Source organism: Heterocephalus glaber, unplaced genomic scaffold (genome assembly GCF_053883595.1).
Source record: "Heterocephalus glaber isolate CG9 unplaced genomic scaffold, H.glaber_assembly_v1.0 deba00001446, whole genome shotgun sequence".
NCBI classification, from domain to species: Eukaryota; Metazoa; Chordata; class Mammalia; order Rodentia; family Bathyergidae; genus Heterocephalus; species Heterocephalus glaber.
This window is the reverse complement of record NW_028258298.1, coordinates 3,646,087-3,666,535: the sequence shown is the minus strand read 5'-3', so window position 1 is coordinate 3,666,535 and position 20,449 is coordinate 3,646,087. Positions and strand designations below refer to the sequence as shown.

The 20,449-nt window shown below is 39.3% G+C and overlaps 1 protein-coding gene across 5 annotated transcripts in view; it reads left to right on the top strand.

Annotated features, from left to right (window-relative positions):
* Ntm (neurotrimin) overlaps positions 1–20,449 on the top strand; it is a 981,237-nt gene that overhangs the window by 784,550 nt on the left and 176,238 nt on the right. For all 5 annotated transcript variants that reach the window (XM_087214236.1, XM_004862654.4, XM_087214235.1 and 2 more), the window contains exon 3: positions 1,132–1,364. In XM_087214236.1, coding sequence (XP_087070362.1) covers positions 1,132–1,364 — 233 coding nt within the window. The remainder of the gene's footprint in view (positions 1–1,131; positions 1,365–20,449) is intronic.

Below are 20,449 nucleotides of genomic sequence, written 5' to 3'. Positions count from 1 at the left end.
TTGTCCTTACTAGACCACCTGGACCTCTAAAGCCTCAGTCTTTAAAACAGAGTAAGTGAGGGCACTTGTTTCATAGACATTACAGGAATAAAATGAGACAGAGTGAATGGACACCACAAATAAATGTATAAACTTGAGGCATCATTATACATACCTTGCAACACTGTTACTTTCAGCATTATAGTTAGGATCAGGACACTGAGATTGTAAATTTAGCCTAGGGCCATAGACATATTTGATGTAGCAAGAGATGAAAAGGAATACAGGCAGAAAGACATGAGGAGGACTTGGCAAGAGATGTTGGGAAATTTCAAAGTATAAAAAAGAGACGGAAGCTTCTATAATTTGAGGACTCTAGATGCAAAAATAAAAGAAAAAGAAATCTATTTTTATATGTGCAAACAGTTTTAAGAGTCTGGAAAATGCCTTTAGTCTAGCAATAATTGAACATTTCTGCCCCTGGGTATAATGAAGGTAAATGGTGGTGATCCATATTTAGTTTGATTTCAGAAGCCTTCTGTTGGAGTTTGCTATTCTAAGATGAGTGGAATGATTGTTAGTAGTTAAAATTTGGGTTTCTGAGCTAGCACATGTTAACTGTGTGAATTGGAGAATTATTTAGTTTCCCTCTTCCTGAATCTTTTCCCAGTACCACATACTCCACACAGTTGTAAGTATTGAACAACTTAGTAGACTCAGAACACCTAGATAGTAATGCAAGGAATCATCACCATCCACATCACAGAAATCCTTGAACCAAGGGACAGCCAGTAGTGCTTCCTTGGGGGATCCAGCTATTCTGAGTGTGCGGGTCATCCTCAGGTTATGACTGAGATGTTTTGAAAAGATCCTTTGGTTGGATGGTTTCAGAAACATTTATTGCTTTTCAGGACCTATGAGTCTGAGGCAGCCAATGTTCTGAGGTGATAAACCCAGAACTCCTCTGCTGCTGAGCTCCAGAGCATTCCACTCATGACAGGTTAAACACAAAATGCATGTGTATATACCAAGGATGAAGAGGTAACATAAGGCCAGATAAAAAGACATCCTACCCTTTCTGTGAAGAGCCCACTCTGGTGGCCACTGTTTTCTCTCTGGTCTTTTGACATACCTGTTTGGTCTTATCTTCAGGTGCACGATTGACAACCGGGTCACCCGAGTAGCCTGGCTCAACCGCAGCACCATCCTTTATGCTGGGAATGACAAGTGGTGCCTGGATCCTCGTGTGGTCCTCCTGAGCAACACCCAAACCCAGTACAGCATCGAGATCCAAAACGTGGATGTGTATGACGAGGGCCCATACACCTGCTCTGTGCAGACAGACAACCACCCAAAGACCTCCAGGGTCCACCTCATTGTACAAGGTGAGTAGGGCTTGCTGGGAGGTCTCGTGCGAGCTGGGACAGCCTGCATTAATGACTTTTTCTATGACTGCTGGAACAGATGAGTTCTATTTCTTCTCTTCTGTGAGGGGACATTTCTGGTTGTCATTTTGCATTTTGCACTTAGCAGCTGAATTCCAATAATTTTCCCATTGAGTAGGATTAGGTTTTTTTTCTTCTTTGTTTCTTTTATTCCAATAATATATTTTCTTGCTTTCCTTGGCTATTTTCTCCCCTAAGCATTTTAAAAATGTTTAATCCATCTCTGAGCTATCTTTATTTTAAGAGCAATATCTTAATACTCTTTTAATGCTGCGTGAATGCCATGTCCTAGAGCAACCTTCAAAGAAAGCAGAGCCAAGCTGGAGGCCGACAGAGGTCACCTCAAGTGTGTCCTTCCCAGCTCCCCTGTTGTTTCCAGTTTGTTTGCATTGTCTGGTCTCTCCTCTCCCAACCCTGGGTTTTCAGGTCCATGTCTCTGTTTTAAAACCTGTGTCAGATTCTCTGTTTCAGTTGCACCTCCGCTCTCTCCCGATTCTGCATTTTTGAGACTTTGTGTATTTTCTTGGCTTTTTATTATAACTTTCTTTGTTTTATGTATGTGTATCTACTTCCCTGGGATCTGCTCTCTGTTTCTTAGAACTTGGGACTGGTGTTTGCCTCTTCCCACCATGCAGAAGTGGTCCTGAGATATTCGGACAGCACTTAACATGTAGATGTGTTTCCAGTTAGTAAGAGCTTGAAGCTGTATTGGGCAGCTTTCCAGCTATGAGACCTTGATCAAGTTATCATGGTACCTCTGGGTCTTTCTGTAAAATGGGATCAATGTTAGGAGCTGGATGAGGATTGTATTCTACCTGTGCAACGTATGAATTACTTAGTGTAAGGCCATAGAAGGGCAATTCACATGTTAGGTATTATGTTACTGTATGCTCTTTAAACACTGTTAATATTTTTTTAAACTTTTTAAATGAATTGTATGGTAGATTCAATAGTTGCTTTGCTCTCAGATGCTAAAACCATAGAGCCATGGCATGCCCCCTGCTCTGTTGCAATGTCTTACCCAACCTGATTTCAAGTTCCCTCACCCAGAGGAATGGCAGGTCCAGGGCAATAAGGTTTTCTTCTGGGTCTTCACCAGCCAACTGTCCCAGTCAGCATGCTTGAGAAAGGGTGATCCATAGCCGGGGCAACTGGCTAGAGAAAAATGAGAAGGAGTCTGGCTTCAGAAGAAGAACTCAACAAGCTGGAAGAATTAAGGGGCTGCTACCTGTGAGAAGGGGGAAAAATAAAACTTAGGTCACAGATGAGAGCAGTGGAGAATAAACTAGATTGAGCAGTAACAGCAAGAGGACAAGGTAGAGTAAGTGGAAGGTCAGGACCAGCTTGGGCAGAGACAAAGCCCAGAGATCTTGGAAACCATCATGCTAGGGTAGAGTATAGTTACAAGTTCCCATTATTTGTTTCTTACTCTTTTCACCGAGGAAATGTTGATGTTTTCTTTCTTTGTTTAGTTCTATAAAGAATATTTTCCAAAGAGCTGCAAGCAAGTGGCATTTTAAAATAAAATCTAACAGAAGATATCCAAGTGTATTATAAATACCAGAGGAGGTACTGCTATGTGAGCTCTTTGTTTCAGTGTGTCTATGTGTCTAACAGAAAATGCATTCTTATTGTAGATAGGCAAAATAAAACTTTAAGGATAACTATTGTGTAGGGAGGTTTGGTGAATTCTCCATTGGCTGCTTTGAGAACATTCACACCAGACAGCACTTTGGATATCATTCCTAGGGAAGAATTTTTGCAATAATGATGAAAGGCTAAGAACTGTGAGCAGATATTTGCTTTAGGAAGCAGAACCTTTATGGAAATGGAAAATGGAAGGAATTATGAAAAATGCTGAAGCCTCTTGAAACAAGAAACCTTGTTTTTGTCACTTTTAAAATTCTCTTAAATCACCCTGTGTACACCTACACATACCAGCCCTAACACTTCACAGAGTGCCTTAAACAAATTGAATATTTAATAAGTGCTTATTGAAGAAAATGGCTGGAATTATAGTGCAAGGGACTTGCTTAGTCTGCAAGAGAGAAGGCTAAGCAGTACCTGAGAGAAGGAGTGTTGGGAGGAGGTGAGGTGATATAGTCAATGTTCCTCTCCACTGATGTCCAAACAAATGGAAAATGTCTAATTTACAGCTAGCTGTTTACATATGTGGCTTGGCTAGGTGCCCTCTTAGCATGACACACCACCTTGAGTATTGGAATCTCATCTTGGGCTAATTTTCGAATGCTGATGGGTGTATTGATCTGGAAACAAGCTGGATTAAAAAAGGCATTCGTCTTGTACACTGAATCAGCCCAAGCTAATCCGCTGTCGATATGCCTGGGCCGAGTATTATTGACACTTTAATGAATAGACGACCATAGTTTTTTCAGAGTCAACCTGTCCCCACTCTTCAAAGCAATCACACAAACTAAATAGAGCCAACTCCTCTGCTTTCTTATTGGAAAGAGGATATACTACCATCTAGGATTTTTAAAAAAGAAATATATTTATCTTGGAATCATTTATTATGCTGAACAGAAGCCCCAATTCTCCTACCAGCAGCTGACTGTCTGGATTTCAGTTGCTTTTCAACCCTGAACAGGGGATAGCTGGAATCCAATCAGACACACTATGTTTTCAAGATAATACGATCATTGAAAAACAGAAGAATAAAAACAGCAACAACAAGAACTCACCTGATATTCTGCCTATGTGTATGTGTATTTATGTGTGTGTAGTCAACATTATATATAAATATATCCACATGGAAGGTAGCAGCATCTTTCTACCTAAAGTCTAGGATGATGTCTACAATTCTGACTATCAAATGTCCCATCTACCCCACTGGCTCTTTATACTAAGTTCTCTTTCTTTACGGTTGTGAAGATGGCTGTGTTTAGTTCTTTCAGACAATAATGGCACCATCTTTGCATCATTCCTTCCTACATTCCAAAATACAGTAAATAACCACTCAGTGCAACCTTGGTCACTAGTCCCCTGGCCAAGCACTTAGCACATAAGGATGAAAAAAAAGAGCTGCCTGTGAAAAGTTCATTGACTTTTATGTGGAGAAGATGGACTTTCGGGACATTTGGCCAGATCAGCCTCTCTCCCAAGAATTTACCTTCCAGATATATAGATGCTGTTGGCTAAATCCCTACTACAAATGTTCCTGAAAACATCTGAAATGTAGGTCCTTTTGCCCTGTTATCTGGTTAAACATTTGAAAGCATGCAGAAATAACCTATGCACAAACAAGACTTGTGTATTTATGCCTCACCCCAAATCCTTGGTGCTGATGAGCTCTGCTCTGGGACCTCAGACACGTGTGGGAGGGATCTTTAGCTGTCAGCAACATCTTCACCTCCAAAGTGAACTTCCATCAGAGAAAGCTTTATAGGACAGTGCTATAAGTGGTTACTAGCATGGAAAAGCACTTCATGTTAAGTCTGGAATAGTTTCTAGGACTTGAAGGCCAGATGTGTCATAGAAAAGAGAATGGAGTTTTGGAGAGAGGTTAGACATCAAAACAAAAAAACATATACTCAGTTATTTTGTTGTTGTTGTTTTACAACAAAACATTTCTTTTTTTGAACAAGGGAATTTGTTTCTCAGCTAGGACAGAGAAGGTCTGAAGACCTAGCTGAAGGAGACAGCCAGTGCTTTGGACTGGTTAAGTATAAAAACAGAGGAGAGGAATCCATCAGAATTCTGAGATTTATACCATGGAGTGCTGGGGGAGGCTGACACTCACACACCTAAAGCATCATAGTAAAACCAGTTCCTTGGTGGTGAATGAGTTTGGATCCTTGACTTCTTGACTGTGAGATGCCTTGAATACACCATTTGCAATATAAAAAAAAAAAAAAAGAAAGAAATATTGCTCAAGGATTTGCATTTCCAGCCAGGCAGCCAGAACATTATGTTTATTTATTTTTTTAAAAATATATATATTTATTGGTACATTTTAGGTATAAAATACATTTACATTTATCATTGGGTGTTTGTACCAGAACATGATGCATCTTAGTTTTTATTTTTTCTCCCATTACCTGTGCACCCTTCACCCCCTCCACACTTCCCTATCTACACAGAGTTTGATTCCATTTATTTTTTCTCATAATTTTTTTCTTTTCCTTCTTCCCTTTCCCCTTCCCCTCCCACCATCCCCAAACCCTTGGACCTTTTCTTATTTCAAATTATCAATTATTGATTTTAATCATTTTCATCCTTATTTACACTTTCAGTTTCTCACACTAGAGAAAATATTCGGTATTTACACATGTGTCCTATTTATTTCACTTAAGAATATGGCCTCAATATGCATCCATTTAGCTATAAATGTCTCTAGTTTCTCATTCTTTATGGCTGAGTAGTACTCCATTTTATAAAAAAAACACATCTTCTTTATCCAGTTTCCAGTCAATAGGCACTTGGGCTGTTTCCAAGCTTTAGCTATTGCAAATTGTGCTGCTATAAACATAGGTGCACATATATCAGTGTGGTATGATTCTTTTAATTCTTTGGGGAAGATTCCCAGTAGGGGAATAGCTGGGTCAAATGGGACCTGTAGTCCTAGTTCTTTGAGGTATCGCCATACGGATTTCCACAGTGGTTGCACCAATCTACTTTCCCACCAACAGTGGAGAAGGGTTCCTTTCTCTCCACACACCCGCCAGCATTTGTTATTGGTCGATTTCTTGATAGCAGCCATTCTTTGTGGGGTGAGGTGGAATCCCGGTGTTGTTTTCATCTATATCTCTCTAATGACCAGTGATGTTGAACATTTTTTCATATATTTACTTGCTGTTTTTACTTCTTTGTCTGACAAATGTCTGTTCATTTCAGATGCCCATTTCTGAATTGGATCTTTGAATTTGGGAGGTCTGATTTTTTTCAGTTCTTTATATATTCTTGATAGTAGACCTTTGTCTGAGCTACAGCTGCTAAATATTTCTTCCCACATTGTAGGTTGTCTCTTAGCTCTGTTGGTAGTTTCTCTTGCACTGTAGAAGCTTTTTAATATGATGAGATCCCAGTTGTTGATTCTTTGTGCTAGTTCCCGTGCTACTGAAGATTTGTTCATAAAGTCTTTTCCTATGCCAATGTCATCAAGAGTTCTACCTAACTTATCTTCCAGCAAGTTTAGTGTTTCTAACTTAATATTTAGATCTTTAATCTACTTCAATCTTAGTTTAGTGTGCAGTGATAGGTATGGGTCTAGTTTTAATTTCTGACAGGTTGAAATCCAGTTTTTCCAACACCATTTATTAAATAGGCTATCTTTCCTCCAATGAGGGTGGTTGGCTCCTTTGTCAAAGATGAGGTGACTGAGTATGTCCGGAGTTGTGTCTGCATCTTCTAATCTATCCCACTGATCTTCGGGTCTGTTTCTTTGCCAGTACCATGCTGTTTTTATCACAGTAGCTTTGTAGTATAGTTTCAAGTTGGGGATTGTGATGGCCCCAGCCATGTCTCTGTTGCCTAGAATTGCTTTTGCTATTCTAGGTTTTTTCTGTTTCCAAATGAATTTTTGGATTGTTTTCTCTAGTTCTGTGAAGCACATTGTTGGAATTTCAAATGGCATTGCATTGAATCTATATAGTAGTTTTGGAAGTATGGCCATTTTCACTATATTGGTTCTTCCTACCCAGGAACAAGGGATATCTTTCCATTTTCTTATATCCTCTTCAATGTCCTTCTTTGGAGTGCTGTAGTTTTCAGTGTCGAGGTCTTTTGCTTCCTTTGTTAGATTGATTCCTAGATATTTCATTTTTTTAGATGCTATTGTAAAAGGAATTATTTCCCAAATTTCTCTCTCAATGGGTCTGCTATTTGCATATAAAAAGGCTATTGTGTTTTGAGTGTTGACCTTGTATCCAGCTACTCTACTGAATCTGTCAATTAGGTCTAGAAGACCTTTGACTTAGCTTCTTTTGGGTCTTCTATGTAAAGTATCATATCATCAGCAAATAATGACAGTTTCACTTCTTCATTTCCTATCTTTATTCCTTTTATTTCTATCTCTTGTCTAATTGCTATGGCTAATATTTCCCGAACTATATTGAACAGGAGTGGTGATAGTGTGCATCCTTGTCTTGTTCCTGATTTTAGTGTGAAAGTTTTCAGTTTTTTACCATTTAGTATGATGTTGGCTGTTGGTTTTTCATAGATAGCCTTAATCAGGTTGAGATAAAGGCCTCCTATTCCAATTTTCTGTAGCATTTTTATCATGAATGGGTGTTGGATTTTGTCAAATGCTTTTTCTGCATCTATTGAGATGATCATGTGGTTTTTGTCCTTGACTCTGCTAATATAATGTATTACATTTATTGATTTACAGATGTTGAACCATCCTTGCATCCCTGGGATAAATCCAACTTGGTCAGGGTGTATGATCTTCTTGATGACCCTCTGTATTCTGTTTGCCAGTATCTTGTTGAGGATTTTTGCATCTATGTTCATTAGGGAGATTGGTCTGTAGTTCTCTTTTTGGGTTGGGTCTTTCCCTGGTTTTGGAATCAAATTAACACTTGCTTCCAGGAACAAATTTGGAAGCCTTGCTTCCCTTTCAATTTCCTTGATGACTTTAAATAGTAATGGCAATAGTTCTTCTTTAAATGTCTTATAGAATTCAGCAGTGAAGCCATCAGGACCTGGGCTTTTTTTTGTTGGTAAGTTTTTTATTACATTTTCAATTTCACTCATTGTAATTGGGGTGTTTAGAATTTCTATATCTTCTTCATATAATTTTTCCAATTCATATGTATCTAGGAATCTGTCCATTTCTTCTGTGTTTTCCATTTTATTAGAGTACAGGTTCTCAAAGTAGGTATTGATGATTCTCTGGATTTCTGCTGGATTTGTTATGGCTTTGCCTTTTTCATTCTTAGTTGCATATATTTGAGCCTTTTCTTTCCTTTTTTTGATAAGGTTGGCTATAGGTTTATCAATTTTATTTATTCTTTCCAAAAACCAACTCTTTGATTCATTGATTTTTTGTACCATTCTCTTAGTCTCCATTGCATTGATTTCTGCTCTGATCTTTATCATTTCTTTTCTTGTACAAGCTTTGGGTTTGTTATGCTCTTCTTTTTCTAGGAGCTTAAGGTTCTGCATTAAGTTATTTAACTGAGTTCTCTCTGTTGTCCTAATATGGGCATTCATTGCTATGAATTTCCCTCATAGAACTGCTTTCATTGTGTCCCACAGATTCCTGTATTCTGTACTGGAATTTTCATTTACTTGTAGAAACTGTCTAATTTCTTCTTTAATTTCCTCTGTGACCCATTGGTTGTTCAGGAGGGTGTTATTCAATTTCCATGTGTTTGTGGGTGTTTTGAGGTTTCTTATGTTATTGATCTCCAATTGTACTGCACTATGGTCTGATAATATACAGGGGATAACTTTGATTCTTTTACATTTACTTAGATATGTCCTATGAACTAGCATGTGATCTATTTTGGAGAATGACCCCTGTGCAGCTGAAAAGAATGTATATTCTGATTTTGTGGGGTGGAACACTCTGTAAACATCTATTAAGTCCATTTGTTCAATAGCTTCATTTAGTTCTAGAATTTCATTGTTAATTTTTTTCCTAGTTGATCTGTCTATTTGTGATAGAGGGGTGTTGAGGTCCCTCACTACAATTGTATTAGTGCTTATTTGGTTTTTCATGTCCATTAATATTTGTTTTGTATAGTTGGGGGCATTTGTATTTGATGCATATATATTTAGGATTGTCATCTCTTCCTCTTGGATTGTTCCTTTTACAAGGATGTAGTGACCATCTTTGTCTCTCTTAATTAGTTTTGGTTAGAAATCTACTTTGTCTGCAAATGAGATTGCTACCCCTGCGTTTTTCTGGGTTCCTGTTGCGTGGAGAGCTGTTTTCCATCCTTTTACTTTCAGTCTATGAATTTCCTTTTGAGTTAGGTGTGTTTCTTGTATACAGCATATTGCTGGGTTTTGCTTCTTAATCCATTCTGCCAGTCTATTTCTTGGTTTTGGGGGGTTTTTGGTACCAGGGATTGAACTCGGGACCTCGCGCTTGGGAGACAGGCGCAGAACCACTGAGCTAAATCCTAGGCCCTACCAGTCTATTTCTTTTGATTGATGAATTGAGGCCATTAACATTGATAGTTATAATTGACAGATATTGACTCATCCTTGTCATGATGTTTTACTGTTGTTGGCTCTTTTCTCATTTTCCCGCCTTTCCCTTTAGTGTCTTACCTTGTGTGGAGCCTTCTCTCTGCTGGGCCTTATGGAGTTGTGACCTTCATTGTCTTTTTCTAGGATATTGCTTAAAATTGTTTTGAGTGCCGGTTTGGCGTTCATGAAATTTGTCAGGTGTTCTTTGTCATGGAAGTATCTAATTTCCCCATCAATTTTGAAGGATAATTTTGCTGGATACAATAGTCTAGGTCAGAAGTTTTTTTCTTTTAGGGCTTGAAATACTTCACTCCAGGCTCTCCTTGATTTTAGGGTTTGTGTTGAGAAATCTGCCGTGATTCTGATGGGCTTTCCTTTGTAGGTGATTTGTTTCTTTTCTCTAACTGCCTGTAGAATTTTGTTCTTCTGTTGGGTTTCTGGGATCTTGACTATTATATGTCTAGGTGTAGATGTTTTTTGGTCATGGCTAGATGGAGTTCTATATGCCTCAATTATCTGTGCATCCAATTCTCTACCTCTGTCTGGCAAGTTATTTACTATTATTTCTGTTTTTTTATGTCTGTTGTACTTTCTCCTGTTTTTTCATGGACTCCTATGAGTCTTATGTTATTCTTCTTTGCATCATCTAGCAGCTGTTGGACTGATTTCTCATGGTCCCTTACTATCTTTAAGAAATCTCTGTTTTCATGGTCCTTAATGGCAAACCTGTCTTCTATATCTGATATTCTGTCTTCAGATTCTCTTAGTCTGCTCTGTATGCTTTCAATGGAGTTTTTATTCTCCTGAATATCTGTTTGAATCTGTTTCATGGATTCCATTTCTTTCTTATGTTGAGCGATCCTGGTTTCCATTTCTTATGCTGGGCATTCATGGCTTCCAGCATGTTTCTGATCTCATCTATTTTCTTACCTGTTTCTGCTCTAGAGCTTCTAATCATGTCTTTCACTCTGCTTACCATGTCCATATTTATCTGGGAGATTATTTCTGTTTTGAAATTTTCTAGAGCCTCATGCATCTGCTTTGTTACTTCCTGTGCTATCAGTTCAGGGTGTCCAAATGGTTGCTTATCAGAGTTTTCCACCTCATTTCCCCCTGAATTTCCTTTCTGTGATGTGGAAGCCTGCGTTTGTGCCTTGCTTAAGTGTCTTCTCATATTTGTTTTTGGTACTGCCCTTGATTTAATTCCTGGGTTGATATTTCAAGATAGCTTAATGTAGGTATCTTTTTTGCTTGTGTTTAAAACCCTTGTGGAATGATTGCTTTTCAGAGGTGTCTTCCAGATATAGCTTGTGTTTGGGTTTTGAGACTCTAATGACTCTGAAGCTATTATATTTTTCTTATACCAGGAAGGAAAACTAATTAGATCAATCACAACATGTTAGCTCAAATGATATAGTCAGCAATACCATAGCATCAAGCACAGCTTAGAAAATGACAATTTGTGGCAGTTATTAATCTATCACTTTTAACTATGTGAGTTAAATTAAAACCAAGGACCAACCCAAAGTAAGTTTATAATGAATAAACTCTTCAATATAGCATCTTTCCCCTTCAGGGTGGGGAGCTAAAAGGAGAGGGAGGGACAGGTAGAAAGAACAGGTAAGATTAGCGGTGAGGTCAGAAGACACAGAAAGATCACACAAACTCTAAGAAGTTGTTAAAGGCAAGAGAAAATGGCAGAATGAAAGAACAAAGATGTGAAAAGAATCACCTAACAGCAACAGGGAGGCTAGATACCAAATTTACTTTCCTTTAAACCTAATGATAATCAAGAGAAGGAAAAAGAGAAGAAAAGAACAGTAAGGGAGAAATCCGAATTCAGTGCAGAAAAGAACAAATGGGGAGATGAGGGGCAATGTGGGACAGTGAGAGAATGAGAGAGAGAAAGAAAAGATAAAATAAAGAAAAGAAAGAAAAGTAAAACTTTGAAGAGTAGAAAAAGTAAAAATTAAGAGTTAAAAATAAGAAAAATTTTTTTTTCTTTTTTGCAAATAGCAATAGAAGTTATGGGCCTCCTTCAGGGCATGTCTCTGTTGTCACAGTAGGCAACGTAGGAATCCCTGTGCATACACAAGTCAATGACTCTCAGCAAGCCAGCAGCAGATCAAGTACAGTGGTCTGATGTGCCTTTATTGTAGAGATTCTCTTTACTTTTCTGCTGAGCTTCAGTTTTCTTCCAGAAGCCTGAGAAGCCCTCTTTCTGTTACTAACTTCTCCTCTATCTTGTGGCGCTCAGGACAAGGGTCTTTATAATTTCCTGTGCCTCTGTAGTGTAGGGCCAGGTAGCAGAAAAGCCAGAAGGTAGGCGGTGCACGGGGGGGGGGGGGGGGGGGGGGCTGAGCGTTGGAGGCACCCGCGGCTAAGCGGACCTCACAGTGCCGTGGGCATGGCCCGGAACGGCTGCAGGAACTTCAAGCTGCTTGTCTTGTCTCACCGGGGGCTGGCCTGTAGCTGGTCACCGCAGCTTTGAGAGCATCGGGTGGGGCTGGGGCTGCAAGACGTCTCTGTGACCTCACTGTGCCGTCAGAACATCATGTTTAAAGACAGAGTGAGGGAGATCTATCTCAGATTTATTAAAATGTGGATCTAATGGTTTCCATCCCTCTGACCTTACAGTTTTCCACTTTATGAGTATAATTAATAAGTGGCTGTTTCTGGAGTCTCACTGAATATTTAGCCCTTTTGCCTTCTTGATCTTTCTGCCAAACCAAGCTTTTGGTACTTATGAAATATCCATCCCCCTCTCTGCATTGTTCCCTTGGATGAAGCCAGAGTTTGGAAAACATAGAATAGTTAAAACTTTCAGTGGTGCTAAATTGCTTGCTCAATTAAGGGCAGCTTGAGAAGATATCTCTAAAGCCCTGTGGGCATTGGTGTAGCAAAGGTATGTTATGCTTCTCTGTAGAACATTAGGAAAGCCCTCCTTACCCAAGCATGGAAAACTGGCTTCTCAGCCTTGACCTGTGTACCGGTGGGACTTTAATCTCACTTAGAGACATGTTTGCATGAAAGAAAGCAGTAGAATGCAGAGCTTATAAAAACAGAGATATTAGTGTAATAATAATAAAAAAGCTTTGGCCTCCTTATCAGTTTCCAGACCCTATCTACGTCTCTCTTTTGTCACTGGTACATCTAATCACTCCCTCCCTTTTGTTTGGTGAAAATGAGTTTTCCTATTTCTTTCTAGGCAGAATTAATCTGAAAATCCCTGCTATTGTTTGATAGTTAATTACCTGCCTTTGGAGTCAAGCAGCGCTGAAGCTCAGGTGAAAGGGGGGAAAACACCACTGTCTATGGAATTGTGTCCGAATGAGCAAAAAAATACAGGCCATTGATGTCTGTTGCCTGTATTAGTGGAATTCTATGGCAAAAGGGAATAGGCTAGAGAGCCATCCAGCCCCGGGGGTGACTTGCAAACAATAGAGATTTAGCCATACCAGTATTTCATTTACCTTTTATTATCTCCCTGTTCCTAACCTTCTCTTTTTACCTGCCTGATACATATAATTGTGTTGCTTTCCAGTCTTGAATAATTAGTGACCTTGTCAAGTTCAACTCATTATTATGATTAAGAGAACAGGAACAATAACTTTTAATTTGTAGATACCAGTGCATCATAGAATCCCCCCAAACCTGAGCAAAAGATTTGAAATATAAAATATCAAAGGGAATAATGTGATTTAATCCTCATTTTGAAGGTCTGTACCTGTCTCTTCAGACACGTCACTCAGAGGCTATCCTTTCCTCCTGCCAGTACAAGGTACCCGGAGAACTGAAGACTTCTGCACCAACAATTTCCATCTAAGCTACACCTGGCTGGGTCATGGTAGAGGAGGGAAAGATCACCACCCAGTTTCCAATGACAGTGGCCACCTTTTGTCTTTGTTCTCTAGATCACAAAGCCCTGTTTTGACAGATAGTGGGGAACACCTGATACCCCAACCTTCTTCACAATGTTCTCTCCTGTTCCTGCCCCATTCAAGAAATAGATGAAAATGCACATTCCATCTGGCCATAGAACTCTACATCTGAATTCCATAGAACTTCAAAAAGTAGCAAAATTAAATTCCACTGCAAAATTGAGGCACTCCTCAAAACACCCTGCAGAATGGCAAGAAAGTAGGACATTTTACCTGTAATTAATTTACAAAATCTAGATGGCATGCAATTGAGGCAACTCAGTTCTAGCTGCTAAGTTTTTATGTTTCTTGAAGTGGCTACAGACCATGGAGGATCATGTGTTAGAAAGGCTAGGGCATTGCTGATATTTCAGTAAAACCACCCGAAATATATCTGTCTGCTGAGCCAAGTAAGGTAGTGTGGGAACCTAAAGTGACCTCAGCAAAATGCTCTAATGGAAGTCACACTGCTTTAGTTAATGACATTTTCTGTGTCTTCAGCTATGACTAAGAGAGGGCATCTCTTGTTATCTAAGTGGTTTGGAAAACTTGGCATCTGCCTCCTGGTGCCTCTCTGGTCAGAACAGTAGATAACAACAATAGGTTCCTCTGTCCAAGCCCTTCATGCTACTTTATGTCTCAAACTGAGCAGAGAGATCTGGAGAGCTCTCTTGCTTCTCAGCGTTTATAGCAGCAAGCAGCTCTCCTCCAGGTAAGCAGTTAGGGCTCCCCAGGGAAATTCTATAAGCAGCCACCTAACTCTTATCCCTTAGGTGTTTTTCCCCAGGGAATTGGAGTAGCCTCTGAGTGATCTCAGATGCTAACACTAGAGAATGGAAAGGAGTGACTGATTCCTTCTAGATATTGATTCCATCTGCAGCTTCCAGACGACAAAGTTTGTCACTTTATTTTAAGGAAAGAACAAACTTGAGATTCTGAATGTTAACATTTTCAACATGCATTCTGGTTACCTCCCATTTCCACATCAGTGCTGCAGATCTTTCCAAGCTGAACTTGAAGCAAGTATTCTTAATTAAGGGTTGCATGAGATCTCATGATGGCTCTGTGAGCAACCAGTACAGATCTGGTTAATTCTAGAATATATTTGAATAGACCTTTTTTACCACTTCCCTGAAGGTATGCACAAGCCGAATTGCAGAGTGTCTACACAAGGACTTCAGAAGCACTGCCACTGATCTCAGTCCTGTAACTGTTACAAGAAGATGCTTAGTATGCAAAAGACTGAAAGATTCAGGCTATTGTTCTCTTCTGGAGAAAGTTAAAATTCTTATCTTCTCAGGGTCTTGGTAGATGTTAGTCCAGAAGGCTCTCAGTCTATCTGTTGTTGAACTGAGGATTGTTGACTGATGCCTTTCAATTCCATTCATCAGTATTTTGAAGCCTGGTGCTATGAGCACAAAGATCCGGAGTTCTTATCTGGCAGAATAGAAGAGACCAAAATACTCGAAAACAACTGGCTTATATGTAACAGGGATTAGGATGTTCATGTGTATAAATGTGGTGAATACACTGAAAAGGAGCAATTGAATTGAGGTGCAAGATAAGACAGAGCTACGAGATTACATTTTACAAGGTTCTTCAATTCTGAGTAGGGACTTTTGGGATGAAGTGGCATCACAAGCAGGAACAATCGTATGTGCAGTGCTTGACAATCTGACAAGGTATGTCATGTGAGAGAAAGCAGGGTAGGGGGGATGCTAAAGCAATCCCAGAGGAGCAGCTTGGGCTTGAAGTCACTGGACATGTAGCCAGAAAGGTGGTCTTTCCGCCTTGGATAGAGGCATGGTTTTGTTTCATATTTAGCTATCCCTGTTTGTATACTCATGGAAATGTATATTAAATTATCTGAGTAATGGACAAATACCCAAAAAGTCTATCAGTGGAATAGAACGTGGTAAATATTAGGGTTAGTAAACCTTGAACAGAAGGAAGAAGTCTTGGAAGGAAAGAACATATCAACTCTACAGTGTTTCTATGTCCCTGGTACATAGAACATAGATTAAGATACAAAGGGGAAAGATAGCCAAAGACCTTTCTACCACCAACAATTGTTGAAAACATTATATGTTTGTTTACAATTGAAGTAGCAATAATGATTCTTTTGAATAAAGTAGTTAAGGAGTATTTACTTGGGTGCTAGCAAATCTAGCGCATGCTTTTGGGTTTTGCTGTGTCATCGTCCTGGTCATAGCAGAGAATAAGAAGATGCTGATAAGGACAAATTACAGCTGCTGCAAGAGGTTCCCCTCTGCGGTCCCCAGCAGCCACTTTTCCTCTGACTCTAGAGCTCATAGTCAGAAGAAGGAAAGACACCATGTTTCAGGAGGAGTTAGACTGTAAGGTCTAACTGTAAGACCACTTAGAGTGTGTCTTGAGACTTATATCTCTGCCAAATGTTGTCTGTGGTAAATTAGCATCAATGGCGGTGGGGAAATATGCCACTGTCTGCCAGTTTGGCTCAGTGGTGCAGTGCTTCAGGAGCAGTGGGAGCCCCACATTTTTCCTTTGATCTCTATTTCATGTTATTTGAGAAAGAATTTATTGATTTAAATTAAGGACAGTTTAATTTGGTGGCATGTTTTCTTTACGTCTCAATTATATATTCATGTCTTTGTGGTAAACTCAGCTGGTGGGGGATTAAGAATTCAAAATAGAGGATTTTCTCTTGGCAAGCAGTGCTTTCTCCTGTGATTAATTGGGAGTCTGCACAATTGCACAATGAACCCGGTGGTGGCTCTATTGGGGATTGAATAGTTTAGGAGAAAGAAGTAGATATCAGGATTTAGAAGTTTGGGGTTTCAGTCTGAATTTTGATAATTAGCTATAAAATGACCTATTTATTTAAAGTATTCCCAGTGATACACACTTTATGGAAATCTTTTTAGGTATTCCATAATCTGATTTGGAGAAAGGTGCTTAACATAGATGGAAGAAAGCAGAGCATGATTGCATGTTAACGTCTTTCAGTTTTGTAATCAGTTGCTAGTGACTAAGATTGCCAATTCCTACTCTTGTTTGTCCTAGTCTGGCTCCAGTAAGGATCCAGTCTTTTTTTTTCCAGTAATGCATACACTTCTGCTGCTGCTGCAGGTCCTTGTTCCCAAGAGCTTGCCTGTGTTCCCTGTTCCTGTCACCTCTATTGTGGCTTGTTTCCTGGGCTTTGACCCGATACTGTTCCTCAGCCCTGTCATCACCCTTTTTCTCTCACCATTTAGTGTGGGCTTGTTTTATGGTAGTCTTGAAGTTCTAAAACTCAGGCTTGGGAGAGGGAACACTTGTACTGATGTTGTATCTTATCTGAGGGTGCAGGGTGGCCAAGACCTTTCTTCCTATGTGGAGAAAAGAAGATCACAAATGTAGATTACTTTCCTCTTTCACGGATACACAGACTACCCTGTGTCAAGCACAGAACTAAGGTTGGAACGAATATGAAGATGAATGAGTCTGGTCCCTGTGACCATGATGTAATAGTGGGGTGGGGGCAACAATTAAAGAATAAAAGGAATGCTGCTGGGATGCAGCCATTTGTGGGAATGTTGAAGCTGAGAGAGAGGTCCCTCTCACATCTTGGGAACTGGGCTTCCCTGTCCAACAAGGTCAAACAAACAGAAGTCTTCTGAAATGCAAGGTCTTGTATTTCAGGTCATCACTGTTCAAATGAAAATAAAGCAACTCAACTGCCCATGCCTACTCTGCCCTCCTCACCATCTGTTATATACTTGCAGCTAGAGTAATCTTTTCAAGCCTCATGGCACCTCTAGGACCTGTCCTTACCCCCAAACAACCAATTTCTAACCAAAGCATTGCTAAGCCCAAGGAATTGTGGACACCTTCACCCTGATTCATGCCACAGCCTTGCCTCAATGTTTTAAATTTAGTTTATTTCTTCTTTCTCTTTGGTCACAAACATTTTGTAGATTTTCTTCTCTCTGCCTGGAATTCTTTTCTTCTCCTCCCTCAGCTGACTCTGTTTACCTCCAAATGTTAACTCAAATGTCACTTCCTTGAGAGCCTTTCCCAGACCAGCCTGACTTGGATTAACCCTGACTGTGTCTCTTTTCCCCAAATATTTTAGCCTCTTCCTGGTCCTTGCCATAGTGAGAATGTGGTACTGTGTGGTTATTGAGTTATACCCGCTTTCCTGAAGGTAGGAGGTTCCTTTGCTTTGCATTCTATCCCCAGTGCCTGGAATTTAATAGGAGTTCAGGGACTATTTATTAGTTAATGATTGTGTCTATAGAGTTACTTTTTAAAAAATATTTAAAACTATTTTCTATGTGTTGCTCACAATTTGTTGAAGTCAGTTGAATAATTGCCAGGTGAAGATAGCAAATCCCAATCCCTAGGACCTGTGAATATATCTCATATGGTGATGTCTCTCCAAATGTGATTAACTTAGGGGTTAAGGCTCTCACTGTAATCACGTGTACTTGAAAAGCAGGGCATGGGGCAACTGCTAGTGAGGACTCAGAGAGAAGGCAGTGTTAAAATGGGAACAGAGATTTGGAAGTGGTGGCCTTGAAGTGTGGAGTAATGTGGCCACCAGACAGGGAATGTCAGTGGCCCCAGAGCTGGAGGAATTCTGGAATGATTTGTCCTCTAAAGCCTCTGAGTGAGCAGTGAAGCCTTGGATTCAGCCCAGTACAAGTGCTATTAGACTTCTGGCTTCCAAAACTGAAAGAGAATAAATGTCTATTTTTTTGCTTAAATTCTTTTATTGGTACATTTTAGGTATACAACATGTTTACATTTATCATTGGGTACTTGTACCTGTACATGATATATCTTGGCTCTTATTTTTTCCCCATTCTGTGTCCTCTCTTCACTGACTCCACCCTTCCCTATTTACAAAAACTTTTTCCTTTTTTTCCATTTTTCATAATTTTTCCTTTCCCTTCTTTCCTTTCCCCTTCCCCTCCCATTTCCCCTACCCCTTTGGAATTTTTCTTCCTATTTCAAATTATCAATTATTTGTTTTCATTTTAACCCTTATTTACACTTTCAGGTTCTCACACCAGAGAAACTATTTGGTATTTGCACAAGTGTGTCCTATTTATTTCACTTAAGAGTATGGCCTCAATATGCATTCATTTAGTTATAAATGTCTCTAGTTGTTCATTCTTTATGGCTGAGTAGTATTCCATTTTATTTTAAAAAATCACATCTTTATCCAGTTTCCAGTTGATGTGCACTTGGGCTGTTGCCAAGCTTTAGCTATTACAAACTGTACTGCTATAAACATGGGTGAGCATATATCGCTGTGGTATGATTCTTTTAATTCTTTGGGGAATTCCATAACAGGGGAATAGCTGGGTCAAATGGGACCTCTAATCCTAGTTCTTTGAGGTGTCTCCATACTGACTTCCACAGTGGTTGCACCAGTCTGCACTGCCACCAACAATGGAGAAGGGTTCCTTTCTCCCCACAACCCTGCCAGCATTTGTTATTTGTTGATTTCTTCATAGCAGCCATTCTTTCTGGGGTGAGATGGAATCTCAGTGTTGTTTTTGTCTGCATCTCTCGAATCAAATGATCAGTGATGTTGAACATTTTTCATATGTTTATTTGCTGCTTTTACTTCTTTTTCTGACAAATGTCTGTTCATTTCAGGTGCCCATTTTTGATTGGGTCATTGAATTGGGGGGGGTCTGATTTTTTTTCAGTTCTTATATATTCTAGACAGTAGTCCTTTGTCTGAGATACAGCTGCTAAAAATTTTTTCCCACATTGTAGGTTGTCTGTTAGCTCTATTGGTGGTTTCTCTTGCAGTGCAGAAGCTTTTTAATAAGATGAGATTCAAGTTGTTGATTCTTGTGCTAGTTCCCATGCTACTGAGGTTTTGTTCATAAAGTCTTTTCCTATGCCAATGTCATCAAGAGTTCTCCCTAACTTATCTTCCAGCAAGCTTAGTGTTTCTGTTTTAATATTTAGGTCTTTAATCCACTTTGATCTTAGTTTAGCGCATGGTGATAGATATGGGTCTAGTTTTAATCTTTGGCAGATTGAAATCTAGTTTTTCCAGCACTATTTATTAAAGAGGCTATCTTTTCTCCAGGGAGGGTGGTTGGCTCCTTTGTCAAAGATGAGGTGGCTGAGTATGTCTGGAGTTGTTTCTGCATCTTTTAATCTATTCCACTGATCCTTGGGTCTGTTTCATTGCCAGTACCATGCTGTTTATATCACAGTAGCTTTGTAGTATAGTTTCAAATTGGGGATTGTGATACCCCCTGCCATGTCTCTGTTGCCTAAAATTGCTTTAGTTATTCTAGGTCTCTTCTGGTTCCAAATGAATTTTTGGGTTGTTTTCTCTAGTTCTGTGAAATATATTGTTGGACTTTCAGTTGGCATTGCATTAAATCTATATAGCAGTTTTTGAAGTATGGCCATTTTCACTATATTGGTTCTTCCTACCCAGGAACAAGGGCTATCTTTCCATTTTCTTATGTCCTCTGTGATTTCTTTTTTCAGAGAGTGGTTTCAGCTGTATATTTCAGTGTAGAGGTCTTTTGCTTCCTTTGTTTGACTGATTCCTAGCTATTTCATTTGTTTTTTTGGATGCTATTGTAAAAGGAGTTGTTTCCCTAATTTCTCTCTCAGTGAGACTATTATTTGTGTACAAGAAGTCTATTGTTTTTTGAGTGTTGACCTTTTATCCAGCTACTCTACTGAATCTGTCAATTAGGCCTAGAAGTCTTTGGCTGAGTCTTTTGGGTCTTCTATGTAAAGTATCATATCATCAGCAAATAATGACAGTTTTACTTCTTCCTTTCCTATCTTTATTCCTTTTATTTATTTCTCTTTTCTAATTGCTATGGCTAATGTTTCCAGAACTATATTGAACAGGAGTGGTGATAGTGGGCATCCTTGTCTTGTTCCTGACTTTAGCATCAAAGTTTTCAGTTTTGACCATTTAGTATGATGTTG